General features: G+C 44.4%; 1 protein-coding gene across 5 annotated transcripts in view; it reads left to right on the forward strand.

Annotated features, from left to right (window-relative positions):
- The window catches only part of SCFD2 (sec1 family domain containing 2), a 378818-nt gene that overhangs the window by 341100 nt on the left and 14103 nt on the right, over positions 1–23615 (forward strand). For 3 of the 5 annotated variants that reach the window (XR_014059942.1, XM_081511422.1, XM_081511615.1), the window contains exon 7: positions 7364–7498. Coding sequence is in view for 4 of the 5 variants with exons in the window: in XM_081511422.1 (XP_081367548.1) it covers positions 7364–7498 (135 nt within the window). In the remaining variant the exon portion in view is untranslated. Of the gene's footprint in view, positions 1–7363; positions 7580–23615 lie in introns of all 5 variants that reach the window. The other 2 variants (XM_081511330.1, XM_081511550.1) reach the window with 1 other exon arrangement.

Consider the following 23615-nt stretch of genomic DNA (forward strand, 5'->3'; position numbering starts at 1 on the left):
CCCGGCTGCACCAGTACCAACCAGCAAAGCCAGGGTCAGCAGCACGACCGAGGGGATATGGTTGTGGCAACAACAGTTTTCTTGGAAACTGATCTCCTCGGCCATCTTCAGGTGGCCAAATTTAAGAAGATGTTGGAGTTGGTTTTTCAGAATTGTCTCTGACTTATGTGTAATGTCAGAAACTGTTGCTGTGCTCAGAACCTTTCTTCAAGGGTTGGAATCAGGTCAGTAAGAACCTTCTAGACTGAATCATACGTTATCTCCACCATGAAAAGGAACCAAAGACATAGAAAGAAGTATTTTATTTTTCATATTCTGATTAACTATGGGATATTAAAAGTCCAGTTTGTTCTGGAACATATACTGACTGTTTAATGACAAAAAGAGAGTTTCTATTTTTTTGAAACCTCATCCATTTCATGTGTAACACCCATGGAGGTCTCATTAGGTTCTGCAAACCTTCAAGTTAGCCTCATGAGACTGTCATACAGGGCCACATTGTGATCTCCACGGCCCTAAGCATTTTTGCCTTCATGGCTCTCTTCCTATATTAAAATATATGTATATATTTATGTGAATAAATATTTATTAAGTATTATATGGGGCTTCACTGGTGGCTCAGATGGTAAAGAATCTGCCTGCAATGCAGCTTCAATCCCTGGGTTGGGAAGATCCCCTGGAGAAGGACATGACAGCCCACTCTAGTATTCTTGCCTGGAGAAATCCCTTGGACAGAGGAGTCTGGCGGGCTGCAGTCCATGGGTCACAAAGAGTTGGACACAACTGAGTGACTAACACTAAGACTAAAGTATTATGTAATAAAATTTATAAATATATGCATTTGAATATATATGTTAAATATATAATTCATGTATTTATATGAATATTCTTATATTTACATATATTCAATTGTGTACATGTAATTATACAGTTATATTGATATAGAGACAAATATATTTATATTATATATCAAAACATTATCTTTCACCTAAAAGTTCATATTTTTCTTCTGATTTTAAAAGAAATTAATACATTTTCATGGATTGCTAGCAGTCTCATGGGCCCTAGGCATCATGCATTCTATGCCTACTGCTTGAGTCATCTCTGTGGTCACAGCCCCCGCTGACACCAGTCTGCCCAGGATAGGAACATAGCTCACCCATAGGCAGCAGTGGGCATTTTTCTCCTCTGGGGTAGCCATTGTGACCATCCATGAAGCAGTCCATGCAGATACCCAGGAGCTGTTTGGTTTGGTCCCACAGTGACAGCTGAGAAGTGAAGGAACTAGACTCACAAGGAGGGAAGGGTGGGGGCAGGAGTCTCCTGGCTTAAAACTCTCATATCCTATAGGAGCCACTTTCTCTGAACCAGCTTCACAGACATGATTCTAGCATTCCTCCAAGGGACATGCCAATTATACAAGAGCCATTGTACTCAGAGAAGCCCAAAGCCCTGACTTTCTGTCCAGTATTTATAGTTCTCCCCATCTAATGCAATTTACTAAGCAGGGGTCATTTTTATCATAAGCAATCTTGCTTGGCTAGAGTTTGACATTCTTCCCTTATCAGGTTTCCAGGGAAACAGAGCTCAAAAGTTAACCAAAGGTCAAATTCTTATGCAGAAGGGAAAAGAGGTTTAATAATCCTTTGCCTACCACAAGCAACCTGCCAGTTATTAAGGAAATAACTAATATTTCAATTCAGACTTTACAGTGTGTCTGTGGCAGAGACATGCTGTGTGTGTTCCCCAAATTTGATTTCTGTTTCCTCCTGGCACAATTAGACCACATTTTCCAAGTTCCCTTGCAGGTAGATGTAGGTTTGTGATTAATTCTGACCAATGAACAATGGGTAGACGTGATACAGATCACTTTCAGCCCATAAAATCTCTCTGGAAATCCTCCACACTGTCTCTCTTTCATCCTTGGTTGATGAGATGCAAAGGCTTCCATGTGGGATTCCAGAGCCCTAGCGGGTAGTGGGGGCTGCTCAACAGCAGGAACACGGATGTCTGTCTGAATGATTGTGTAGAGCATAGACCCCCTACTGCCGGGACACACTGAATGTGGTAGAAGCAAGAAATAGGGATGAATTTGTCTGTGTTTTTAATCCTTCTCCTTCCCCCCTGAAAGATGAACTGCCAGTGAATGTTTGATTGGGAAAATTAAATTACTCTCGTTAACATCTCATGAAGTCAAACTACACGACTGATCTCCTCTCTGTGCCTCTCTAACACATGAGGAAAACGGAACAGGGCCCTGGGGAAAGACATCTGTCTTCCCATCACCCCCTTCTATGGGCCTTTGCTGAGAAGTAAGTAGCTTCTGGCTGAATAGAAAATTCCATAATAGTTAGATGAGTCTCATCTAAGAAGCTACGGCCAGGGCTTCCCTGGTGGCTCAGTGTTAAAGAATCCACCCACCAATGTGGTAGACATAGGTTTGATCCCTGGCCCAGGAATATCCCACATGCCGAGGAGCAACTAAGCCCACGCGCCACAACTATTGAGCTGTGCTCCGCAACAAGAGAAGCCACTGCAATGCGAAGCCCTCAGCCAGCAACTAGAGAGTAGCCCCCACTCACCACAACTAGAGAAAAGCCTGCACAGCAAAGACTACCCAGCACAGGAAAAAATAAATTAATTAAAAAAAAAAAAAGACTGAAAGTCTTAAAATATAAAAAAAGAAGCAGCTACTGCCAAAGCCATTCATTCTAGTCAGATTTCAGTGACATGATTTGGGGCAGAAAAACAATCCAAACTAAGTGAGGAAGAAGCCAAAAGTTCTTATGATTAAAAAACCCTGATTGGGAAAACTAATAAATGTGTTTGCTAACGAGTCATGAAACAAATATTGCTTTGAACCTGAGAAAGTCTTTTCCTAAATTGAGCTCTTTAAGTGAACAATGTTATTTAGTTGTTCTGTGCTTAGTTGTTTTAAAGAAGAATTTAGAGGTCTTTTTCTATATAATATTTAAGTGGCAAAACTTATCAACATCTTTTTTTTTTCTTGACTGTGCTGCACAGCTTGTGGGATCTCAGCTCCCTGACCAGGGATTGAACTTGGGCCCCAGCAGTGAAAGCACCAAGTCCTAATCACTGGACCGTAAATCACTGTAAATTCTCTCTCTCTTTTTTTTTTTTTTATTGAAGTAGAGTTGTTTGCAATATTGTTAGTTCAGGTATACAGCACAGTGATTCAGTTATATGTATATATATTCTTTTTCAGATTATTTTCCCTTATATGTTATTACAAAATAGCAAGTATAGTTCCCTGTGTTATACAATAGGTCCTTGTTGATTATCTGTTTTATATATAGTAGTGTGTATATCTTAATCCCAACCTTCTAATTTATCCCTCCCTGCCCCTTTCCCTTTTGATAACCATAAGTTTGTTTTCCATGTCTGTGGGTCTATTTCTGCTTTGTAAATAAGTTCATTTGTATCATTTTTTTAGATTCCACATACAAGTGATATACATTTGTCTTTCTCTGGCTTCCTTCACTTAGTATGATAATCTTTAGGTCCATCCATGTTGCTGCAAATAGCCTTATTCTTTCTAATGGCTGAGCAATATTCTGTGTGTGTGTGTGTGTGTGTGTGTGTGTGTGTACACACCACACCTTCTTTATTCATTCATCTGTCAATGGACATTTAGGTTGTTTCCATGTCCTGGCTATTGTAAATAGTGCTGCAATGAACATTGCGGTGCATGTATCTTTAAATTAACCAAACATATCATTTAATGAGTTTTTGGTTACCAGTGAAAATAGAAAAAAGAAAAAAACTGAAAGCAGTTTAAACAAGAAAGGTAATGTATTGGATTCTATGATTTAAAAGGCCAGAGAAGGGACAGCTTCAAGTGATAAGGAACCATTGCTGGGGTGATGCTGACAGAAAGAGCAGAGAGGAGCAGGTTCCCGCTTGCTTTCCCTGCCTTCCAGTGTCCTTCGTGGGCTCCTTTGGGCAGAGTCAAACAGATCTAGATGGCAAAGCACAAATATGGTTTGCAGGCCAGCCTTCCAGAACTGAGCACGGAAGAGAGGATTTGGGCTTGAGAGACAACAGTTTAATAACCGTCACATCTCATTATAAAAAATGATATTTCAAAATTGCTATCATAGGGCTTCCCTCCCCACCCCAGAGTTGGACCATAAAGAAAGCTGAGCGCCGAAGAATTGATGCTTTTGAACTGTGGTGTTGGAGAAGACTCTTGAGAGTCCCTTGGACTTCAAGGAGATCCAACCAGTCCATCCTAAAGGAGATCAGTCCTCAGTGTTCATTGGAAGGACTGATGCTAAAGCTGAAACTCCAATACTTTGGCCACCTGATGCAAAGAACTGACTCATTTGAAAAGACCCTGATGCTGGGACAGATTGAAGACAGGAAGAGAAGGGGACAACAGAGGATGAGATGGTTGGATGGCATCACTGACTCAATGGACATGAGTTTGAGTAAACTCTGGGAGTTGGTGATGGACAGGGAGGCCTGGCGTGCTGCAGTCCATGGGGTTGCAAAGAGTCAGACACGGCTGAGTGACTGAACTGAACTGGGGCTTCCCTGGTGGCTCAGTGGTAGAGAATCAACCTGCCAATGCAGGAAACATGGGTTTGATCCCTGGGCTGGGAAGATCCCACATGCTGCAGAGCAGCTAAGCCTATGTGCTGTAACTATTGAACCTGCTCTCTAGAGACTGGGAGCCGCAACTACTGAAGTCCGCGTGCCCTAGAGCACATACTGCACAACAAGGGAAACCACTGCAGTGAGAAGCCCAAGCACCACATTTAGGGAGTAGCCCCACCTCACTGTAACTAGAGAAAAGCCCATGCAACAATGAAGGCCCAACACAGGCAAAATTAAAAATAAAATTATGTTTAAAAATTGTTATCATGTGAGAGGACAATCATATGAGAATGTCATGTGAATGTCATAGGAGAGAGTTCAGTCAAGAAAAAAAATGAGTATTACAGAGGTATGAGAGGCAGTTCATTAAGAAAAGCACTTTGATTATTTCTCTGGATTATGTGATGTGTTGTTATCTGTGACTTTTCCATACTTAATTTGTGACTGCTTTTCTCAATCTAAATAAATGTTATCTACATATCTTAAAAAATAATAAAACGTGTTTACAGCCTTGCCCAGTAATATTCCATGATCACAAAGTCCCAAGAATGAAGGTGTTAAGGGAATAGCACTTCCAAATCTCTGCTCACCCTCAAGGGGAGGCTGACTCAAAGGGCCTTTCTCCCAAGAGCTGCATTCCCCAGGGCTGAGCTGAAAGTAGAGCAAGGGAGAAAGGGGATGTCTAACCCTCCACGCTTCCTTCTTTCCCTGTCTCGTCTGCACAGGGGCTTCTGGGGCCCTGAGCACAGTCCTGTCACCCTGGTACCCTGTGCCTTGCACAGAGGGGGCCCCGACATAGTGTTTTACTGGACAACAGGACCACCTTTTTCCTATGCCTGAGCTCTTCTTGGGATCACTACTCATCTTACTTACTGAAGGTGCATCCTATGGTGAGCAACAGCCTTCTCTTGGTTTTTGTAGGTTGAGGGGTATACTCTCTCCTCTCTTAAATGTGACAGCCTATGTGTATCTCTCTGGTTCTGCCCAATGTTATTCTGTATAACTATATGTAGACTAATAAAAGAAATGTCTGTAAGCTCCTGGAAAGAAGAAGTGGGCTTTTTATTTATCTTCCCTTTGTGCTTTGTAACAGAATTTTATTAAGTTGCAAGTAGCAGAGATCTGAAACATAATGGCTTAAACATGCAAAGTTTTGTCTTGTCACATATATAGGTTCTTATTCAGTCCATCTGTGTTGTAGTAATGCCACGAGTCTCCACTGACCCAGATTTCTTCCAGCCCTGTGCTCTAGCATCTCCAAGAAATGGTTCAGTTTTCCACAGTGGCTGCTGAGGCTGCCGCCATCACTTTAATATTCCAGGCAGCAGAAAAGAGAAAGGGGAGGAAAGCTTCTTGAAGTCCCACTCCCCTTCTCCTTGCATATCATTCTCCAAAACTTCCAGACTCAGCAGCGAGAAAGGCTGCAGAATGGAGTCTTTCAGCCAATTGATCATGTGCCTGGCCAAAAACTAGTTCTGTTTCTAAGGAAGCAGTTGATGAATATTTGATAAGTTAGCAGAGTATTAGCCAAAGGACTTCTCCGTGGAGAGCAGTTTAGAGAGATTAAAGTTTAAGAGCTTAAATATGCAGAAAGGCTGAGATGGTAGAAAATTTCTTAAGACCGTTTACTCAGGAAGCAGGGTTTGGAAAATTCAGAGGCCATTCTGTGAACTTTTTTTTTTAACATTGAACATACATATTGGATTGTTTTGATTCCAGAAATATACCTGTTAATTTCTGAAGTTTTGGAAAAAGAAGAAAATAGAGTCTCCTACTCGCAGAACCTAGCATTAGCCCTCATTTACATTTTCGCGTGCTTTATTCCAACCTCTTCCAGACACAAATAACTTATTAATTTTTAACTTATTAATTTCCTTGGAAGAAAAGCTATGACCAACCTAGACAGCATGTTAAAAAGTAGAGACGTTACTTTGCCAGCAAAGGTCCATCTAGTCAAGGCTATGGTTTTTCCAGTGGTCATGTATGGATGTGAGAATTGGACCATAAAAAAGCTGAGCGCCAAAGAATTGATGCTTTTGAACTGTGGTGTTGGAGAAGATTCTTGAGAGTTCCTTGGACTGCAAGGAGATCAAACCATTCAATCCTAAAGGAAATCAAACCTGAATATTCATTGGAAGGACTGATGCTGAAGCTGCAGTTCCAATACACTGGCCACCTGGTGCAAAGAGCTGGCTCATTAGAAAAGACCTGGATGCTGGGAAAGATTGAAGGCAGGCGGAGAAGGGGATGACAGAGATGAGATGGTTGGATGGCATCACTGACTCGATGGACATGAGTTTGAACAAGCTCCGGGGATTGGTGATGGACAGGGGAAGGTTGGTGTTGGACACGCTAGGGAAGTCTAGTGTGCTGCAGTCTTTTGGGTTGCAAAGAGTTGGACATGACTGAGTGACTATACTGAACTTATACTTCATGCATTAAATTGTCACTTTAAATCTAGATTGAAAAATTAACCATCCTATAACTATAGCTCTGGTAAGAGTTGTTTGCTTGTGGAAGGGAGTATGAGAAACAAAAAATAGTGCTAGTGTAGTGGAATAAATATTTTTCCCAAAAAAATCAATGTTGTTATATTGTCTTTTCACACACACACAAAACCATAGCCATCGCTCAGGATCAAAAATAAACTTATTTTGCTTCGTTTGGTGCAGATAAAGCTCTCCTCTCTCCAGACAAACCAAACAAACCCTTTTACTTACAGCACAATATTTTGTCTTTCCAGGCATCCTATAAACCACTGTTGAAGCAGGTCATGGAGGAGATATTTAATCCCGAGAGGCCAGATCCAGTTGACATTGAACACGTGTCTTCAGGCCTCACGGATCTCCTTAAAACTGGATTCAGCATGTTCATGAAGGTAAAGTCACCATGTCGAGGTAATCCTGAGTGTAATGCTGTCTCTGCTGGGCTTGAAAATGCTAGTACCTCCTTAACCCTGGTGAGTATCACAGAAGAGAATGTCTGGCCTTTCCAAAATCAGGTACAATCTTCATGTAACTTTTGCTTATAACAGCCTGACCCTCTAGCTTCCCTTGACTTAAGTATTATGATCTTTTCTGATCAATAGGTAAGGACACAGCCCTCCAGGGTAGCACTACTGAAAACATCCCTCCTGGTTCACATTTTCACTCAACACAAATCCACATACAGATCTTAGTGGTAGTCTTGTGCCGTTAATTCTAAAGCTTACTGTGTGGGATAGCAAGTAACTCTCCTCAGTCATATAACCAGCATCATCCCAAAATCCATTTGAAAATGACTTTTATTTTGGCTTAGCAGACTCCCGGGTGACAAGTACGAGAATTTCTCTGGCTAATATCGAGGCTAAGTCAAAATTACCAAACCGCCTTTGCAGTGGAGATGAAAGGAGGAAAAGTACACAAATGTGATCTATTTTTAACCCACTGTAAAGTTTCTAAATTTAAAAAGATCTAAATGAGATTACAGGCTGACCCCCTCGTCTATGCCAGGATTTCGGTTGTAATAACTCTTGGAAATAACAGAATGTTTTGCCAGTTTCAAAGAGTCTTTGAAATCATGAATTAATCTTCATAGACGATCTGGCCTTTCAGAGTTCAATAAATGCATATGCCAGGAAAACTGGTCCGCTCCAAAAGCCAGAGGGCGGAAGCCAGTCAGACTCTAAACCAAGCAGTGAGCAGCTGGAATGGACACGAGGTCTCCTCCCCACTGCTCCCAGTCATCATCAGCTTCTGATGCAACATGTAGCTGGGGCATTTTCACTCTATCTGTTGTTTTTTTTTTTATTATTAATACAGCACAGATAGCTTCTCAGAAGTGTTCAAGGGCTCCTGTGTAAATGTGAGCCAGGGTTGTCTAGCAGCTCTTCATACTGGCTGGTTTTTACAGACACTTCCAGGCTAGACGTGCTCTCTGACTTTCTCCACTTGAGCACTCTGTTGCTTCATTCATAAGTTTGGGCTTAACCTTGAAGAGAAACTAAAATAAGTGTGGACTTTCCTGCCCTGGTCAGTCAGGTCTGAGGACAGCCCACTGTGACCTTTTGCAGTCAGCCTGCTGTATCCATAGTCTGGCCAAGGGCCCAAGTGGAGGCTCTAAGCCGCCTGCACTCTGCTCGCTGCAGGAGTTTCTGATTTGCAAAAAGATACGGTGTCAGTGAGAGGAGGCCCTAACTTGCCCAAACATAACTCGCCAGTGATGTTCCACAAAAGAACAGTTTCCTGGCAAAAGTGTTCTGTGACAAAATATGTTCAGAAAACCCTCGGTTAAACAGAAAATTAAACCAAAAGTCTTTGCTGTCATATGTCACAGTGCCTTTAATACACTAATGGACTTTGCAACTCTCCGGCGGCCGACACAGACCGTCTGTTGTAGGAGGACTGTCCACTTGCATTTTCCATCACTGTTGTGTGACCCATGAGACATCACATCTTTAAATTACCCTTTTAAACTCTACAGTGTGTTTTCTGCAGCTCTCCTTGCAGTTGGAAGCTTCACTGTCCTAAGACGGGCTTTGCCTGGGGGGGTGTTTAGAACTGTCCTGGGCCATCACTGGACTGCCATGTTTCTCTCCATTCAAATCCCTGAAGTTAGGGCTCATGCAGAGATGCTCCTGCCCCCAGAGACGGATCCCAAAGGGAGGTTTCCATTTAATGGATTTAAGAAGAAGAATTGTGTGTTCTCCCAGCAGCTGCCAGGACCCACTCCTCAGCCCCCAGCTGCTGGGCCTCTGCACTCACTTACCAGCCGCGTCTCATTTGTCTGCACATGGTGGGAGAGTCTTGGTGGGCTAGGCAGAATACCTAAAAATGTATTTTTATGCATTTCAAAGTGATCACCACAGTAAGTCTAGTTAATGTCCACAATGTTATACGGTTAGAAATTTTGTTCTTGTGATGAGAACTTTTAAGGTTTATAGTATTTATCTTACTCTGTCTGACATTTTACTGAATATAATGCCCTCAAAATCTATCCATGTTGTCCCAGATTGTGATTTCATTCTTTTTTATGTCTGAATAATATTCTAATATATATGTGATGTTGATGTTGAGCCTCTTTTTATGTACTTGGTCATTTGTGTGTCTTCTTTGTAAAAGAAGCACCCCAAGGGAGAATTGTTTTATTTTGTTTCTACCTGAGCCTCTATGGCTGGCTCTTCTCATCATTCCAGAGAACTTGGCAAGGAAATTTACTGGCAGCCTACATGTCAGGGTTTGAACAAAACTGGGGTAAATGAAAAGAGGAACACTAGGGCTTTGAGGAACCAAGAGCTCTGTCTTTGAGATGGGGGTGCGCCATCGGGAGAGGGTGTCTTCTACTTTGGTTTAAGGGCGGTGGAAAGAAGAGGATGTGGAGGGAGGAGGCAGAGGCTCTCATGGCCACGGCCATTCACCAGTCTCCCTGGTCCTGCTCTCTGAGGCTTCTCACTACCAAAGTCAGGCAGCTAAGCTGTGGTCACCTGTACCCAGGGATCAGCCATTCTCACATTCAAACCTCACAATGACCCTTTCATTATCCCTGCTTTACCCATGGGGAAACTGGAGCCCAGAAGGGGTAACCAGTAGATATGAACTTTCAGAAGGCTAGGGCTGGGTCATCCTCCCCCCTCTTCTAGGTGTTTTCTGAACAGCATACAGGAAGTGGGACACCAGGATTTGTCCCCAGATCCATCTTATTCCAAAGCCCACGCTCTTACTCGCATTTCTTGGCACCAGGATGCTACCAGGTATTCTCTTGGAAGTTCAGTATTCACGTATCATAAACTCTTTTCTTCCTGATGACTGATTAGCACAGATGCTTTCCCTCTCCAGTATCTATGCAGTGCCTCAATGAGCTCCCAGCCTGGAGTGATCCTCAGAACAGCACAGGTGAGGGCGCTCTCCTGGGGTCATCTGCTGGTACTGCTTCTCTGGGACTCAGTCCAGGGACTCATGGGCCGTACAGCCCCGGGAGGAGAAATGTACGCAGTGGTGTTGGGTTGCCTCTACATGCTGCAGCTTCATTCTGTATCAGAGGCCAACAGCTGTTGCTTTCCTGCCACTCGCTGCCCTACTCTTTGCCTCTGGGACCTGTTTCCCTCTCTTCTCACTCAGAGCCAACCAAAGCTGAGCCTGAAAGGAGCAAACAGACAGAACCTGATGAAATAAAGGTGTCCACATGGCCTCCTTCTCAGCTTGGGGTGCTGCTCATCCAAATGGGAGAGCCGTGGTGCTGGAAAGGGAGCTAAGCTGCTCTCCCGTCTCTGGACTCACATGGTTTCACAGATGACATTGGCTCAGAGTCATCAGAGGGAGAACCTGTAGCCTAGGCAGGGGGTGAGAAGCTGGGGAGAGATGTGCTAGTAAGTAGACCAGTAGTTGTTCCCGCAGGGGGTGCTGTGGGCCCCACAGTGATGATAGGAAGACCATAGGAGAGGGGTTTCCAGGCCCAAGGGTATCGTCAGAGCTCCATACCTTGTGCACACACCTCTGCAGCTGCACGTACTCCTTGCTTTATCATTATACATCTTTATCATTACACGTTGAAGTGAAGTGAAAGCCGCTCAGTCATGTCTGACTCTTTGCGGACTATAAATTGAGGATGATAATAGTACCCACTTTATAGGGCTGTGGTGAGGATGAAGTGAGTTCGTACATAGAGTATTTACAACGGTGCCTGTCCTACAGTAAGTGCTAAGTACATAATTGCTACTTTTATTTTTACAAGTTCATGGTCCTGGTCAGAGTGTGGTTCCCAAGAGCCACCTTGAGAATGTTTGTATCCCTGTGCAGAGCCAACATGTGGGCATTTGGTGCATACAGATTGACTGCTGAGAGAACAAGTGAATCACATAGGAGAGAACAGACACCTCCCCGCAAAGCCACAAGCATGTCCCATCTCACTCCTGACTTGTTCTTGCTAAGAGACATGGAGGCTCAGTGCCTGTGGGAAGCTGTGTTTGTACGACCGCACTGTGTTTTTGCAGACCCCCTTGTTCTCCCCTGTGAGTCCAACCTTGGTGTCCTCAGTCTCACGGGACACAGACCATCCCACCTGGGGCAAGCTGTGAAGCCTGTGAGATTCCATACATGTGCTGTGATGAGATGGTTCAAGGGAGGAGAGGCCAGCTGGGCTAGACCCTGACCACCTGGGGAATGGAGGCAGAAGCCCAAAACAACTCAGGCCCCTAACTCCACCAGGAGCCCTACAGAAGCTCTGTCTTCACATCCCGGGAGAGGGCAAATGCTCCACCCCACAAGTGCTCCTCAGACAGCCTCTGTACTATAGAGAAATGAGACTTCCATCCCAGATGCTCCAAAGTGGCTCACAGCATTCAGCCTCATTGATGTACATGTCTGCAGACGGTGAAAGTTAGGCGATACACACGTGTCCAAGATTCTCTGCATCAAACAAATCCTCTGTGAGAGGGAATTCAAGGTGGCTGAGTTCTGCCCTTAGTATGGTCAGAAACTCATGTGCTGATATCAGACCGCAACTTGTTAAAGTCACTTTCCTTCCGTTGCTTTAGCACACTTTCCTGTATAAATCAGACTCTCCAGACAAGTCTCTCATCCCCAACTGTCCTGGTTATCAATTGGTGCATCAGAAGCCTTGTTGAAACGCTGGCTTTAAATATCATCGATCATTTATTTTGTTCATGAATGTGCTGTCTGGGCAGAGCTCAGCAGAGAAGAGTTCGCCTCCAAGGTTATGCTAACCATCAGCCAGTAGCTCAGCCCGGCCTGTGAGCTGAAGGCCTCAGTTCCTTTCCACACAGACTTCTCCACATGGCCTGAGCTTCCTCACAGCAAGGCAGCCGCATTCCAAGGACAAACATCCTGAGAGAGAGCACCAGGCGGGAACCTCAGAAGCCACAGAGCATCACTCACACAGTGCTCTGTTGGTCGTGGCAGTCACAAATGCCTACCTGGGCTCAAGGGGAGGGACCTGCTCTCTTCCTGTTAAAAAGGGAACCAGAGCATGAGGAGCAGAAAATATCATTGAGGCCACTTTGGAAAACTACCATCCACCCTCCACCTAAGTGTAGGATTGGCTGTCCAGCCCAGCAAGAAATTTTCTCTTCATTCTAGAGCACAGAAAATTCACTCATGCTTCTGATCTGGTTTCAAAATAAATGAGTCCGGAAAGGCTCTGATAGCAAAAGGCATGCTTGTTATTTGCCTAAAATCATTTTAAATGATATAATCTTTTAAAAAAAAATTAACAAAAAATAAGAAAAGCCTTCCTGAGGGATGAGACGCTGAGCTGTAGAACTTTGCTCGCCCAAGTTCTCCCCATCAGGCTCTATCAAGGAAAGTGAACAGGCCAGGGAGCAGAGCTGGGCACCCTCGAGGTCATTCTTTCTGCGGTTCTGAGAAAGTGTTTGGAGTCAGCTCAGCATACTCCTCCACCGGAGGCTAGACTTGTGGTTAGCCGCACAGAACTGTTGGCTTCAAAGGGCAGTGCCCTGGGTGGAGGGGAGTATCAAAGTCCAGAGAAACCACTTTGGCAGAACCTGACTTTTTATAAACAGTCAAGTAAGTCTTCTCTCAAATGCCTGTGCATGAAGCACCTTGATCTCTAGAAAAAAACTTGATAGCGATCTAATAAATAAGTTGAACCATACCTTCCCACTCTCACAACTGCGTTAATTTAATTTAAAATGAGCATGTCTAATAGGCAGCACTTTGAAAAATGCATTTCTGGAATTTGTGGTTTGGATTTCAATCTCCTGAAAATAATATATTTTATATCTACTCCATGTGTTTGGACTCCAACTTGTTTTGACTAAAGGACATGATTTGTCAAGATGTTTTCTCTGCTGGAACTGGCATGAGGAGGGCCGGTTGTATCTGATGAAATTGCACAAGGCCCTTTTACCTCCTTTTACGAGCGTTGTTAAACTGTGTGTTGTTGTTGTTCCCTTTTTTATATGGCCGTGCTTAACTGGAAAAAAAAATAAAAGATTTATGAAAAACACTCACAGAAGACTCAGTGCTTGCCTCTGGGCCTTCAATAGGAGTTCCCAAGAGTGCTCCATGGCCTTAGGCAGAGGAGGAAAAGGCCCACAGGATAGAGGGAACAGCTGCTCAGGCCCACCCGGAAAAGCTGGAGCTAAAATACGTTGTTGCCAATTAACCAAGTGGCACTAACTTCATCAAGGAAAGCCCTCATTGGGAGGACCGAGGTGTCTCCGAGAACGCAAGGGCAGCCATGCAGTGAGCCTCAGGAAAGATTGGGCACAAGAACTAGAAAGCCATCAGGAAACCAGAAAGTTCTTGAAGACTGGCTGCAGCCTACAGAGGACACCAAAAACCATCCCAGCTTCGTGGCCACGGTCGGTGAACATGAGTCAAGTGAACGGCTGGAAGCTGTGCCACAGGTGTTGGTGCTTCTTAGGAGCTTTGACTGGGCCTCATCTGTCTTGGTTCAAGTCTCCATTCCCAGGGGAGGGTCTCACATTGGGCCAGCCTGGGTCAGGGGCCCACTCTTGCACCATTCAGTTGAGGTAAGAGGAGGGCAGGACCACACTGTAGCTACACGCTGCCAGGACCCCACCCCGTGGCCATGCAGATGGAGGAGACTGTTCATGTGTGAGCTGGACAGACATCTACAGATGCAACTACAGTGGGGTGAAGGAGACTGTAAGGATAAAGGGCAAAAATGATGAGCTTCAGGTGCAATTTGATGTCAGATCCCTGGACTGAGGATGGTCATCAAATCCAGTTCCTCATCATTTATATGTGAAAAACACAACTCAGAGATGAACTGTTGGCTTAGGCCCATTATACTTAATAGCATTTCTGATGAGAGGAAGACATTTCAGCATTTGGTGTCTGTTGATTAAATCAGCACAAGTCTTGGAATTTGTGTGCAATACTATTTATAACTATTGTTTATATTTTTTTCTTCTTAATTATACTCCATACTATGGTTTGATTTTTGTGTAACATTTGCTAAATAAGATCCATAAGTTCTAGTGAGTTAGATCTTGGAAGGAATCATTAAACACAAACTTGGTTTTGGCCGGCTACAAACTTTGCCTGCCTGTGAACAATTACCGAGAGCCTCTCGCATGCTAGTCACTGTTGTGAGTAAGGAAGATGCAGACAGGCTAGCTGTCCTACCTGCCACGGCACAGCTCACATCAGAGAGCTTACAGTTGGTTAGGGAGAAGGACAGGAACACTGACGGTTGTGGGGACGAGAGAGAAGTGGTGTCTGGGCGGGCTGTGAGGGTACAGAGAAGGGGGAGCTCAATCAGGGAGTCCGAGGAATTGAATGTGTCTGACCAGTAGGAGTAAGAAACGAAGTGACCGAAGTTCTGGGCTGCTGCTGCTGCTAAGTCGCTTCAGTCGTATCCAACTCTGTGCGACCCCATAGCCGGCAGCCCACCAGGCTCTGCCGTCCCTGGGATTCTCCAGGCAAGAATACTGGAGTGGGTTGCCATTTCCTTCTCCAGTGCATGAAAGGGAAAAGTGGAAGTGAAGTCGCTCAGTCGTGTCCGACTCTTAGCGACCCCATGGACTGCAGCCTACCAGGCTCCTCCGTCCATGGGATTTTCCAGGCAAGAGTACTGGAGTGGGGTGCCATTGCCTTCTCCGAGTTCTGGGCTAAGTCAAAGGAATTCCAGATAGCTCCAAATGGCTGGAGCTCAGAGCAGCCTGTGAGGAGTGAAAGAAGATAAGACAGAGAGATAAGCGGAAGGCAGATCACAAAGGGCTGGAGGCTTGACATTTGACCAGAAATGATGAGGTTTTACACCATGTTTTTTAGGAATATAGAACCAGTGTATTGGAGAAGGAACTGGCAACCCGCTCCGGTATTCTTGCCTGGGAAATGCCATGGTCAGAGGAGCCTGGCAGGCTAGAGTCCATGGGGTCACGAGAGCTGGACATGACTTAGCAACTAAATCACCAAAACAACCAGTGTATATTTTATAAAGATCACCTGGCAGCAGTGAGAGAGCAGGGAACGAGGCCAGACTGGCATCGGATTGGGGAGAGAAGGTTGAGAAGAGTCGGGGTCAGGTAGGGGCTGAGGGAATGAAGGCAAGGATGCAGCCCTGGTGGGTCCCACTGGACTGGGCATCAATGGGTTGTGGAAGTAAATGAGGGCATTGTCCAGGGCCCCTCGTCCAGTCGGGAATGATTGGATGGCAGGTGTTTACATTGTCTCTGACTCAGAAGGAGAAATGGAGAAGAAAATAACTTGTGTTTTGGAGTTTAGGTGCCTGGGAGACAGCTTTGCAGCTCCGCAGAGCCTGGGCCTGCGGCAACGACCTGGGGACACAGGCCCTCTGCAGCCTGGACCATGGACAGGACAGGGCCACCCAGGGAGGGTGTTTGGGAGAAGAGGACCCAGCAGTCAGGAACACAGTGTGTGATGGGACAGGTCAAGCAAGAGAAGAGCCCAGGAGGCAGGAAAGACACTGAGAGGGCTTAGAAAACAGAGAGGAGTGGGGGTGGGGGTAGGGAGTCTCCAGAATGGGAACGCCATCCGCGGCAGCAAATGCAACAGGGAGGTCGAGCTAATGACAGAGTGACTCTGGCAGCATGGCAGCCTTTGCACTGAGATGAAATAAGTCCCACGAGGAACCTGGTAATTGGCTGACATTGCTGAAGAACTAAAAGTACAGAGTTTTAAGAGATGAAAGCTAGTAAAAATGCTTTCAGTTTGAAGAATCTGTTTATAAATGAGGGCGTGTGGAATGTATCCCACTCTTCTCCAAGGCAGACCTGGATTTCTGTGTCAGCCCTATAGCTTACGAATTGGAAAACTTGGGACAAGTCACTTCACCTCTGTAAGCCTCACTGTCTCTGTCTGTAAAATAGAGCTTCTACCTACTTCATAGATTCTAAGATTGTGCAAAGTAATGCTTGCCCCGTGCATGCGTGCCAAGTCACTTCAGTTGTGTCCAACTCCTTGCAGCCCTATGGATTATAGCCCACTAGGCTCCTCTGGCCGTGGGATTCTCCAGGCAAAAATGCTGGAGTGGGTTGCCTATTCCCTTCTCCAGGGAAATCTTCCCTACCCAGGGATCAAACCCATGTCTCTTACTTCTCCTATGCTGGCAAGCAGTACCACATGGGAACCCCAACCCTGCTTTATTTTCTCCACAGCACTCACCGCTTTCCTCACTTACCAATTTACTTCTGTATTTGTCATTTTCCCCAACAAAAAAATAAACTCTTTGACGGCAGAGATTCTTCTTGGTTCATTCATCTCTGAGTTCCCAGTGCCTAGAGCAGTGCCTGACCCATAGTACTTGCTCAGTAGGTATTTGTGGAATGGATGAATAAATGAATAAAAAGCGGAGCTGGACGTGAAGTGTTCAGTGGCAGCAGCAGTGCTGTTACTGACTCCTTTTGGGACAAGAGCCATTACGAGGCCACCTTCAAAGTCAGCACAGCTGCTCTCAGGGCCCAGGGACCTTTGGGCCAAGGCTCCCATTCTGCTATCTCCCTCCTCTGAGGCCCCGCCCACTGTTGGAGGAGCTGACCGTTGCCTGTGCTAGGGACAAATGAGTCAGTCATGAAGAGAAACAGAGTGGAGGAGAATCAGCAGCTGGGTTCCCGGAATGCCCAGAGAACTCCAGGGAACCAGGAGCAGAGGAAACACTTCCCACAGAAACCAGTCAGGACATCAAAGACTGCTTTTGGGGCCACAGCTGCAGAGAAGGTGTTGGCAGCCTTGGCTTCACAGGCTGGGTAAATGGTGGGGAGAAATGATCTTCTCTGACCAGAACTGATGTCTTAAAATCACAGCCAATGAAGGTTTAGAAATGTCTTAAAGTAGGTTTAGAAAATGAAAGAAAGGGCAGTGAGCCCGACGCTTTATTAATCTGCATGTTTATGATGGCAGTAATGACGTTTACATCTTGCAACTTCAAAGTGCCCTACACCGTGAACTCACATACAAATGAGGCTTAGCCGAGTGTGGCTGATTATAAGGAATTTGTTATTCTGATGGAAAAGACTGGAAAGACTCCGCTTCCCAACAGTCTGCCGACTTGATGTGTTCTGTAAAGGAAGCTGGTATCAAAACATAAATCTAAACAGAAACCAAAATAGCAAACAGCAACATGCATTAATGGCACCCGTTAATTTGTACCAAAGTCAACATTCTCTCAACTCCTTGGCCCAGGGGTATTCATCCTTGTTGCTGTTTCTTTTTTTTTCCTTTTCATCTTTCAATGCATCCTTCCAAGATTCTTGCAGTGTACTTCAGAGTCCAGACTATCTTATGGAAAGCATATGTCTTTCAGAACATACTGTACCAACGTGAAGTTCTGAAGCCAGTTGTATTTCTGTCCCAGGAATAAGTGAGAAACAATTGTTTGTAGAGTTGGAAGGAACTTCAGGTTGTTACTCAGCCAGGAAAACCACGCATAGAATGGAGTGTCTAAAAGATCTCTCTTTTAGAGAGAGATCTAAGGAAAGAAAGACATCTCCAGTTAACCTGTGGACCTCATCCATTCATTCATTTATTTTATTCATGCAACACTTGTTGAAAGTTTACCATGAACTAGCTCTATGCTCAGAGCCCAAAATACCAAGATAAATACAATCAGTCCCTACCCTCCAGTAGCTTACAGTCTAGGAGAGGAGATAGGCAGGCCTATTGAGGTTGCAGCCAGTGTGACAAGGCCAGGGCAGAGGTGTCTATCAGATTCGGGTCATGGGGCAGGAGTTGAGAGGTGGTTAGAGAGAGATTTTTAGAGGCGAGGATGGCTTTTAAAGAGAGAAGGAAGGAGGTAAAGAAGAGGAGACAAATATGCAACAAGCAGCAAAGGTTTACTGTATAGCACAGGGAACTATAGTCAATATCTTATAATAACCTATAATGGAAAATAATTTCAAAAATATGTGTATTTGTATAACTGAATCACCTTGCTAGGTACCTGAAATGTAAGTCAACTGTACTTCAATAAAATATATATATTAAGATAAAAAGAAGGAGAGGCAAGGGCACTTTACACAGAGGAAACTGTCCATGCCACATAACATAAGACAATGCAGATGGTGCTCAAAGTGTTTAATAACTGGAATGTCACGGGCACAGACAGAGGCCACTGGTGTGGCTAGGCCAAACCCACCGGTGTGGTCCCAACCAATTCCTGTGGGCCCCAGATCTTTCCCACTGATATAGAAAAATCCTCAGGGTATATCATTGAGCAAGAAAAGCAAAGTCCAGTATTGAGCAGCTAGAAGTCAAGATGGCAATTGCCCCTTGGCGAGGTAGTGATGTGAAGGGGGCATGAAGGGACCCAGGGTACCAGCTTTCTGTTTCTGATCTGGGTACTGGTCACAAGGGTTTGTTTGGTTTATGAAAATAAATTTAACACTTGTGATAAATGCTCTTTTCAGTGCAAATTTCAGTAAAATGTATGTTTAGCAAAATGTTTTTTAAAAAATACCATGCATTCATGGATGATTCAGGTCTTTGTGAATGACTCCAGCAAACAGTGTATATGGAGGAGATGAAAATGGAGACAAAAAGCAAAGCCATGTGAGAAAAGCCTTATATACTGAGTTGAGGAGTCTGAACTTTATCCTTCCTGGATAAAGGCTTTGGCATAGTCAATAAAGCAGAATTAGATGTTTTTCTGGAACTCTCTTGCTTTTTCGATGGTCCATCAGATGTTGGCAATTTGATCTCTGGTTTCTCTGCCTTTTCTAAAACCAGCTTGAACATCTGGAAGTTCATGGTTCACGTATTGCTGAAGCCTGGCTTGGAGAATTTTGAGCATTACTTTACTAGCGTGTGGGATGAGTGCAATTATGCGGTAGTTTGAACATTGTTTGGCATTGCCTTTCTTTGGGATTGGAATGAAAACTGACCTTTTCCAGTCCTGTGGCCACTGGTCCCATCACTTCATGGTAAATAGATGGGGAAACAGTGGAAACAGTGACAGACCTTTTTTGGGCTCCAAAATCACTGCAGATGGTGACTGCAGCCATAAAATTAATAGACGCCTACTCCTTGGAAGAAAAGTTATGACCAACTTAGACAGCATATTAAAAAGCAGACATTACTCTGCCAACAAAGGTCTGATTGGAGAAGGCAATGGCACCCCACTCCAGTGTTCTTGCCTGGAAAATCCCATGGACGGAGGAGCCTGGTAGGCCGCAGTCCATGGGGTCGCTAAGAGTCAGACACGACTGAGCGACTTCACTTTCACTTTTCACTTTCATGCATTGGAGAAGGAAATGGCAACCCATTCCAGTGTTCTTGCCTGGAGAATCCTAGGGATGGGGGAGCCTGGTGGGCTGCCGTCTATGGGGTCGCACAGAGTCGGACACGACTGAAGCGACTTAGCAGCAGCAGCAACAGTCAAGGCTATGGTTTTTCCAGTAGTCATGTACAGATGTGAGAAAGCTGAGCAGTGAAGAGTTGATGTTTTTGAACTGTGGTGTTGGAGACGACTCTTGAGAGTCCCTTGGACTACAAGGAGATTCAACCAGTCCATTCTAAAGGAAATCAGTCCTGACTATTCATTGGAAGGACTGATGCTGTAGCTGAAGCTCCAATACTTTGGCCACCTGATGTGAAGAACTGACACATTGGAAAAGACTTTGATGCCAGGAAAGACTGAAGGAGGGAGAAGAAGGGGACGACAGAGGATGAGATGGTTGGATGGCATCATCGACTCAATGGACATGAGTTTGAGTAAACTCTGGGAGTTGGTGATGGACAGGGAGGCCTGGCGTGCAGCAGTCCAAGGGGTCACAAAAAGTAGGACATGACTGAGCAACTGAACTGAACTGAACTGAATTGTGGTACTCTCACTCGAGGACATCATCTACTCATATGCCTCCAATAATCTTTTAATTCTTCCCAAATCTATGTCTTTAGCATCTCTATTTAGTTCCAGTGGCTATCTCCACCTGGATGCCTCCTGGTATTCCTAAACTCAACAGATTTCAAATGTGATTCATGATCTTAACCACTCCCCACCCCCCACCAAGTCTATTCCTTCTCTTAACTTTCTAAAGCATCACTACCTTCACAGTCACCTGAGCCAGATACCTAGAAGTCATCTTGGACTTGCTGTCTTTTTGATCTCCTAGGTAAGTCCTGTTAATTCTGCCCCCTCCAATTTACTCATCTCTCTTTGATTCCCACTATCCCTGTTCTGGTTGGCTTTCATTTCTTCTTTTTAATAGTTATATTTATTATTTATTTTGGTTGTGCTAGGTCTTATTTGCAGCATGCAAACTCTGTTGTGACATGTGGGATGTAGTTCCCTGACCAGGGATTGAACCCTGGCCCCCTGCATTGGGAGCTCGGAGTCTTAGTCACTGGACCACCAGGGAAGTCCCTCATTTCTTCTTTACTAGATTATTGCTAGAGTCTTCTAACTTGTATTCCTGCCCCTCATCTGGCCACCCTCCATCCATTCTTCTCATTCCTTTCTAAGTGAACTTTCTAAAGTGCAAATATTTATTATTGAATCTTTGTGCATTATCTTATCTGATTCTCAAAACTCCTTAGGAGGCAAATATAATCATTGGTGTATGATCCAGATGAAGAGACTGAAGTTTACACATAGTGACTAAATCGTGGAGGCAGGGGCCAAACTGCAGAGGTTACACTCTTAAACACCCGTCAGCTCCATCACATGCTCACAGGTGATCTGGTATTCCCATCTCTTTCAGAATTTTCCACAGTTTGTTGTGATCCACCCAGTCAAAGGCTTTAGCATAGTCAATAAAGCAGAAATAGATGTTTTTATGGAACTCTATTGCTTTTTTGATGATCCAACAGATGTTGGCAATTTATCTCTGGTTCTTCTGCCATTTCCAAATTCAGCTTGAATATCTGGAAGTTCCTTGAAGCCTGGCTTGGAGAATTTTGAGCATTACTTTATTAGTGTGTGAGATGAGTGCAATTGTGCGGTAGTTTGAGTGTTCTTTGGCATTGCCTTTCTTTGGAATTAGAATGAAAACTGACCTTTTCCAGTCCTGTGGCCACTGCTGAGTTTTCCAAATTTGCTGACATATCGAGTGCAGCACTTTCACAGCATCATCTTTTAGGATTTGAAATAGCTCAACTGGAATTCCATCACCTCCACTAGCTTTGATCATAGTGATGCTTCCTAAGGCCTACTTGACTTCACATTCCAGGATGTCTGGCTCTAGGTGAGTGATCACACCATCGTGATTGTCTGGGTCTTGGAAGATCTTTTTTGTACAGTTCTTCTGTGTATTCTTGCCACCTCTTCTTAATATCTTCTGCTTCTGTTAGGTCCATACCATTTCTGTCCTGTATTGTGCCCATCTTTGCATGAAATGTTCCCTTGGTGTCTCTAATTTTCTTGAAGAGATCTCTAGTCTTTCCCATTCTATTGTTTCCCTCTATTTCTTTGCACTGATCACTGAGGAAGGCTTTCTTATCTCTCCTTGCTATTGTTGGGAACTCTGCATTCAAATGGATATATCTTTCCTTTTCTCCTTGCTTTTCACTTCTCTTCTTTTCACAGCTATTTGTAAGGCCTCCCCAGATGGTCATTTTGCTTTTTTGCATTTCTTTTTCTTAGGGATGGTCTTGATCCCTGTCTCCTGTACAATGTCACAAACCTCCATCCATAGTTCTTCAGGCAATCTGTCTATCAGATCTAATCCCTTGAATCTATTTCTCACTTTCTCTGTATAATCATAAGGGATTTGATTTAGGTCATACCTTAATGGTCTAGTGGTTTTCCCTACTTTCTTCAATTTAAGTCTGAATTTGGCAATAAGGAGTTCATGATCTGAGCCACAGTCAGCTCCTGTGTTGTTTTGCTCACTGCATAGAGCTTCTCCGTCTTTGGCTGCAAAGAATATAATCAATCTGATTTCAGTATTGACCATCTGGTGATGTCCATGTGTAGAGTCTTCTCTTGTGTTGTTGGGTGAGGGTGTTTTTTATGACTGGTGCATTCTCTTGGCAAAACTCTATTAGCCTTTGCCCTGCTTCATTCTATACTCCAAGGCCAAGTTTGCCTGTTACTCCAGGTGTTTCTTGACTTCCTATTTTTGCATTCCAGTCCCCTATGATGAAAAGGGTATCTTTTTAGGATGTTAGTTCTAGAAGGTCTTATAGGTTTTTCAGCTTCTTCAGCATTACTGGTTGGGGCATAGATTTGGATTACTGTAATATTGAATGGTTTGCCTTGGAAACGAACAGAGAACATCCTGTCTTTTTTGAGATTGCATCCAAGTACTACATTTCAGACTCTTTTGTTGACTATGATGGCTAATCCATTTCTTCTAAGGGATTCTTGCCCTCAGTAGTAGGTATAATAGTCATCTGAGTTAAATTCACCCATTCCAGTCCATTTTAGTTTGCTGATTCCTAGCACAGGGTCAAAGATAAAGCCCAAGGAGTATCGACACTTGAGCAGACCAAGAAAAGGAACCTACGAAGAAATGTGAGAAGAAGCCATGGGAAAGATAGAAAGGAAGACCCCAGAGAGAGTGCTATTGTGGTAGCCAAGAAGGATGTCGTCAGCTGGGACACATGCCACAGAAATGTCCAGATAAATGAAGACAAGTGTCTGTCGACCCCTACCTGTGACAGCCATTGGTGACTGTAGTGAGAGCCGTTACAGGGGGACAGCGGGACAGAAGCAGCATGGCTGTGGGTATGCGGCACCTGGACTGGAAGACAGCAGTCAACAAATGCAGTCAAGGGAAGGAGCCACAGGGCAGAAAGTTGGGGGGTGGGGCGGGGAGTCTAGAGTCTTTTTCTAAAGATCCAAGAGTTCTGTAACTTTGTCCAGTATTCACCACTGCCCATTTGGAAGAAGTTAGGCCCACTTTTCCTTCTTCCTTCCTGCCTTTTGTTTTTCCCCTCCCTCCCGCTATTTCTCCCCATCCTTCCCTCCCTCCCTCTTCACTCTGAGTTTCCTCTCCAGAAGCCAAGGAATAACTTATGTAACTGGAAGCACTTAATGTATTACCTTCCTAAGTGTTTTAAAATAAGATACTGAAAAGTTATATTTAGGCAAGGGAGTCAGAAGAACCAAGT

Source organism: Giraffa tippelskirchi, chromosome 1, assembly GCF_054371585.1.
Source record: "Giraffa tippelskirchi isolate mGirTip1 chromosome 1, T2T-mGirTip1v1.2.pri, whole genome shotgun sequence".
NCBI classification, from domain to species: domain Eukaryota; kingdom Metazoa; phylum Chordata; class Mammalia; order Artiodactyla; family Giraffidae; genus Giraffa; species Giraffa tippelskirchi.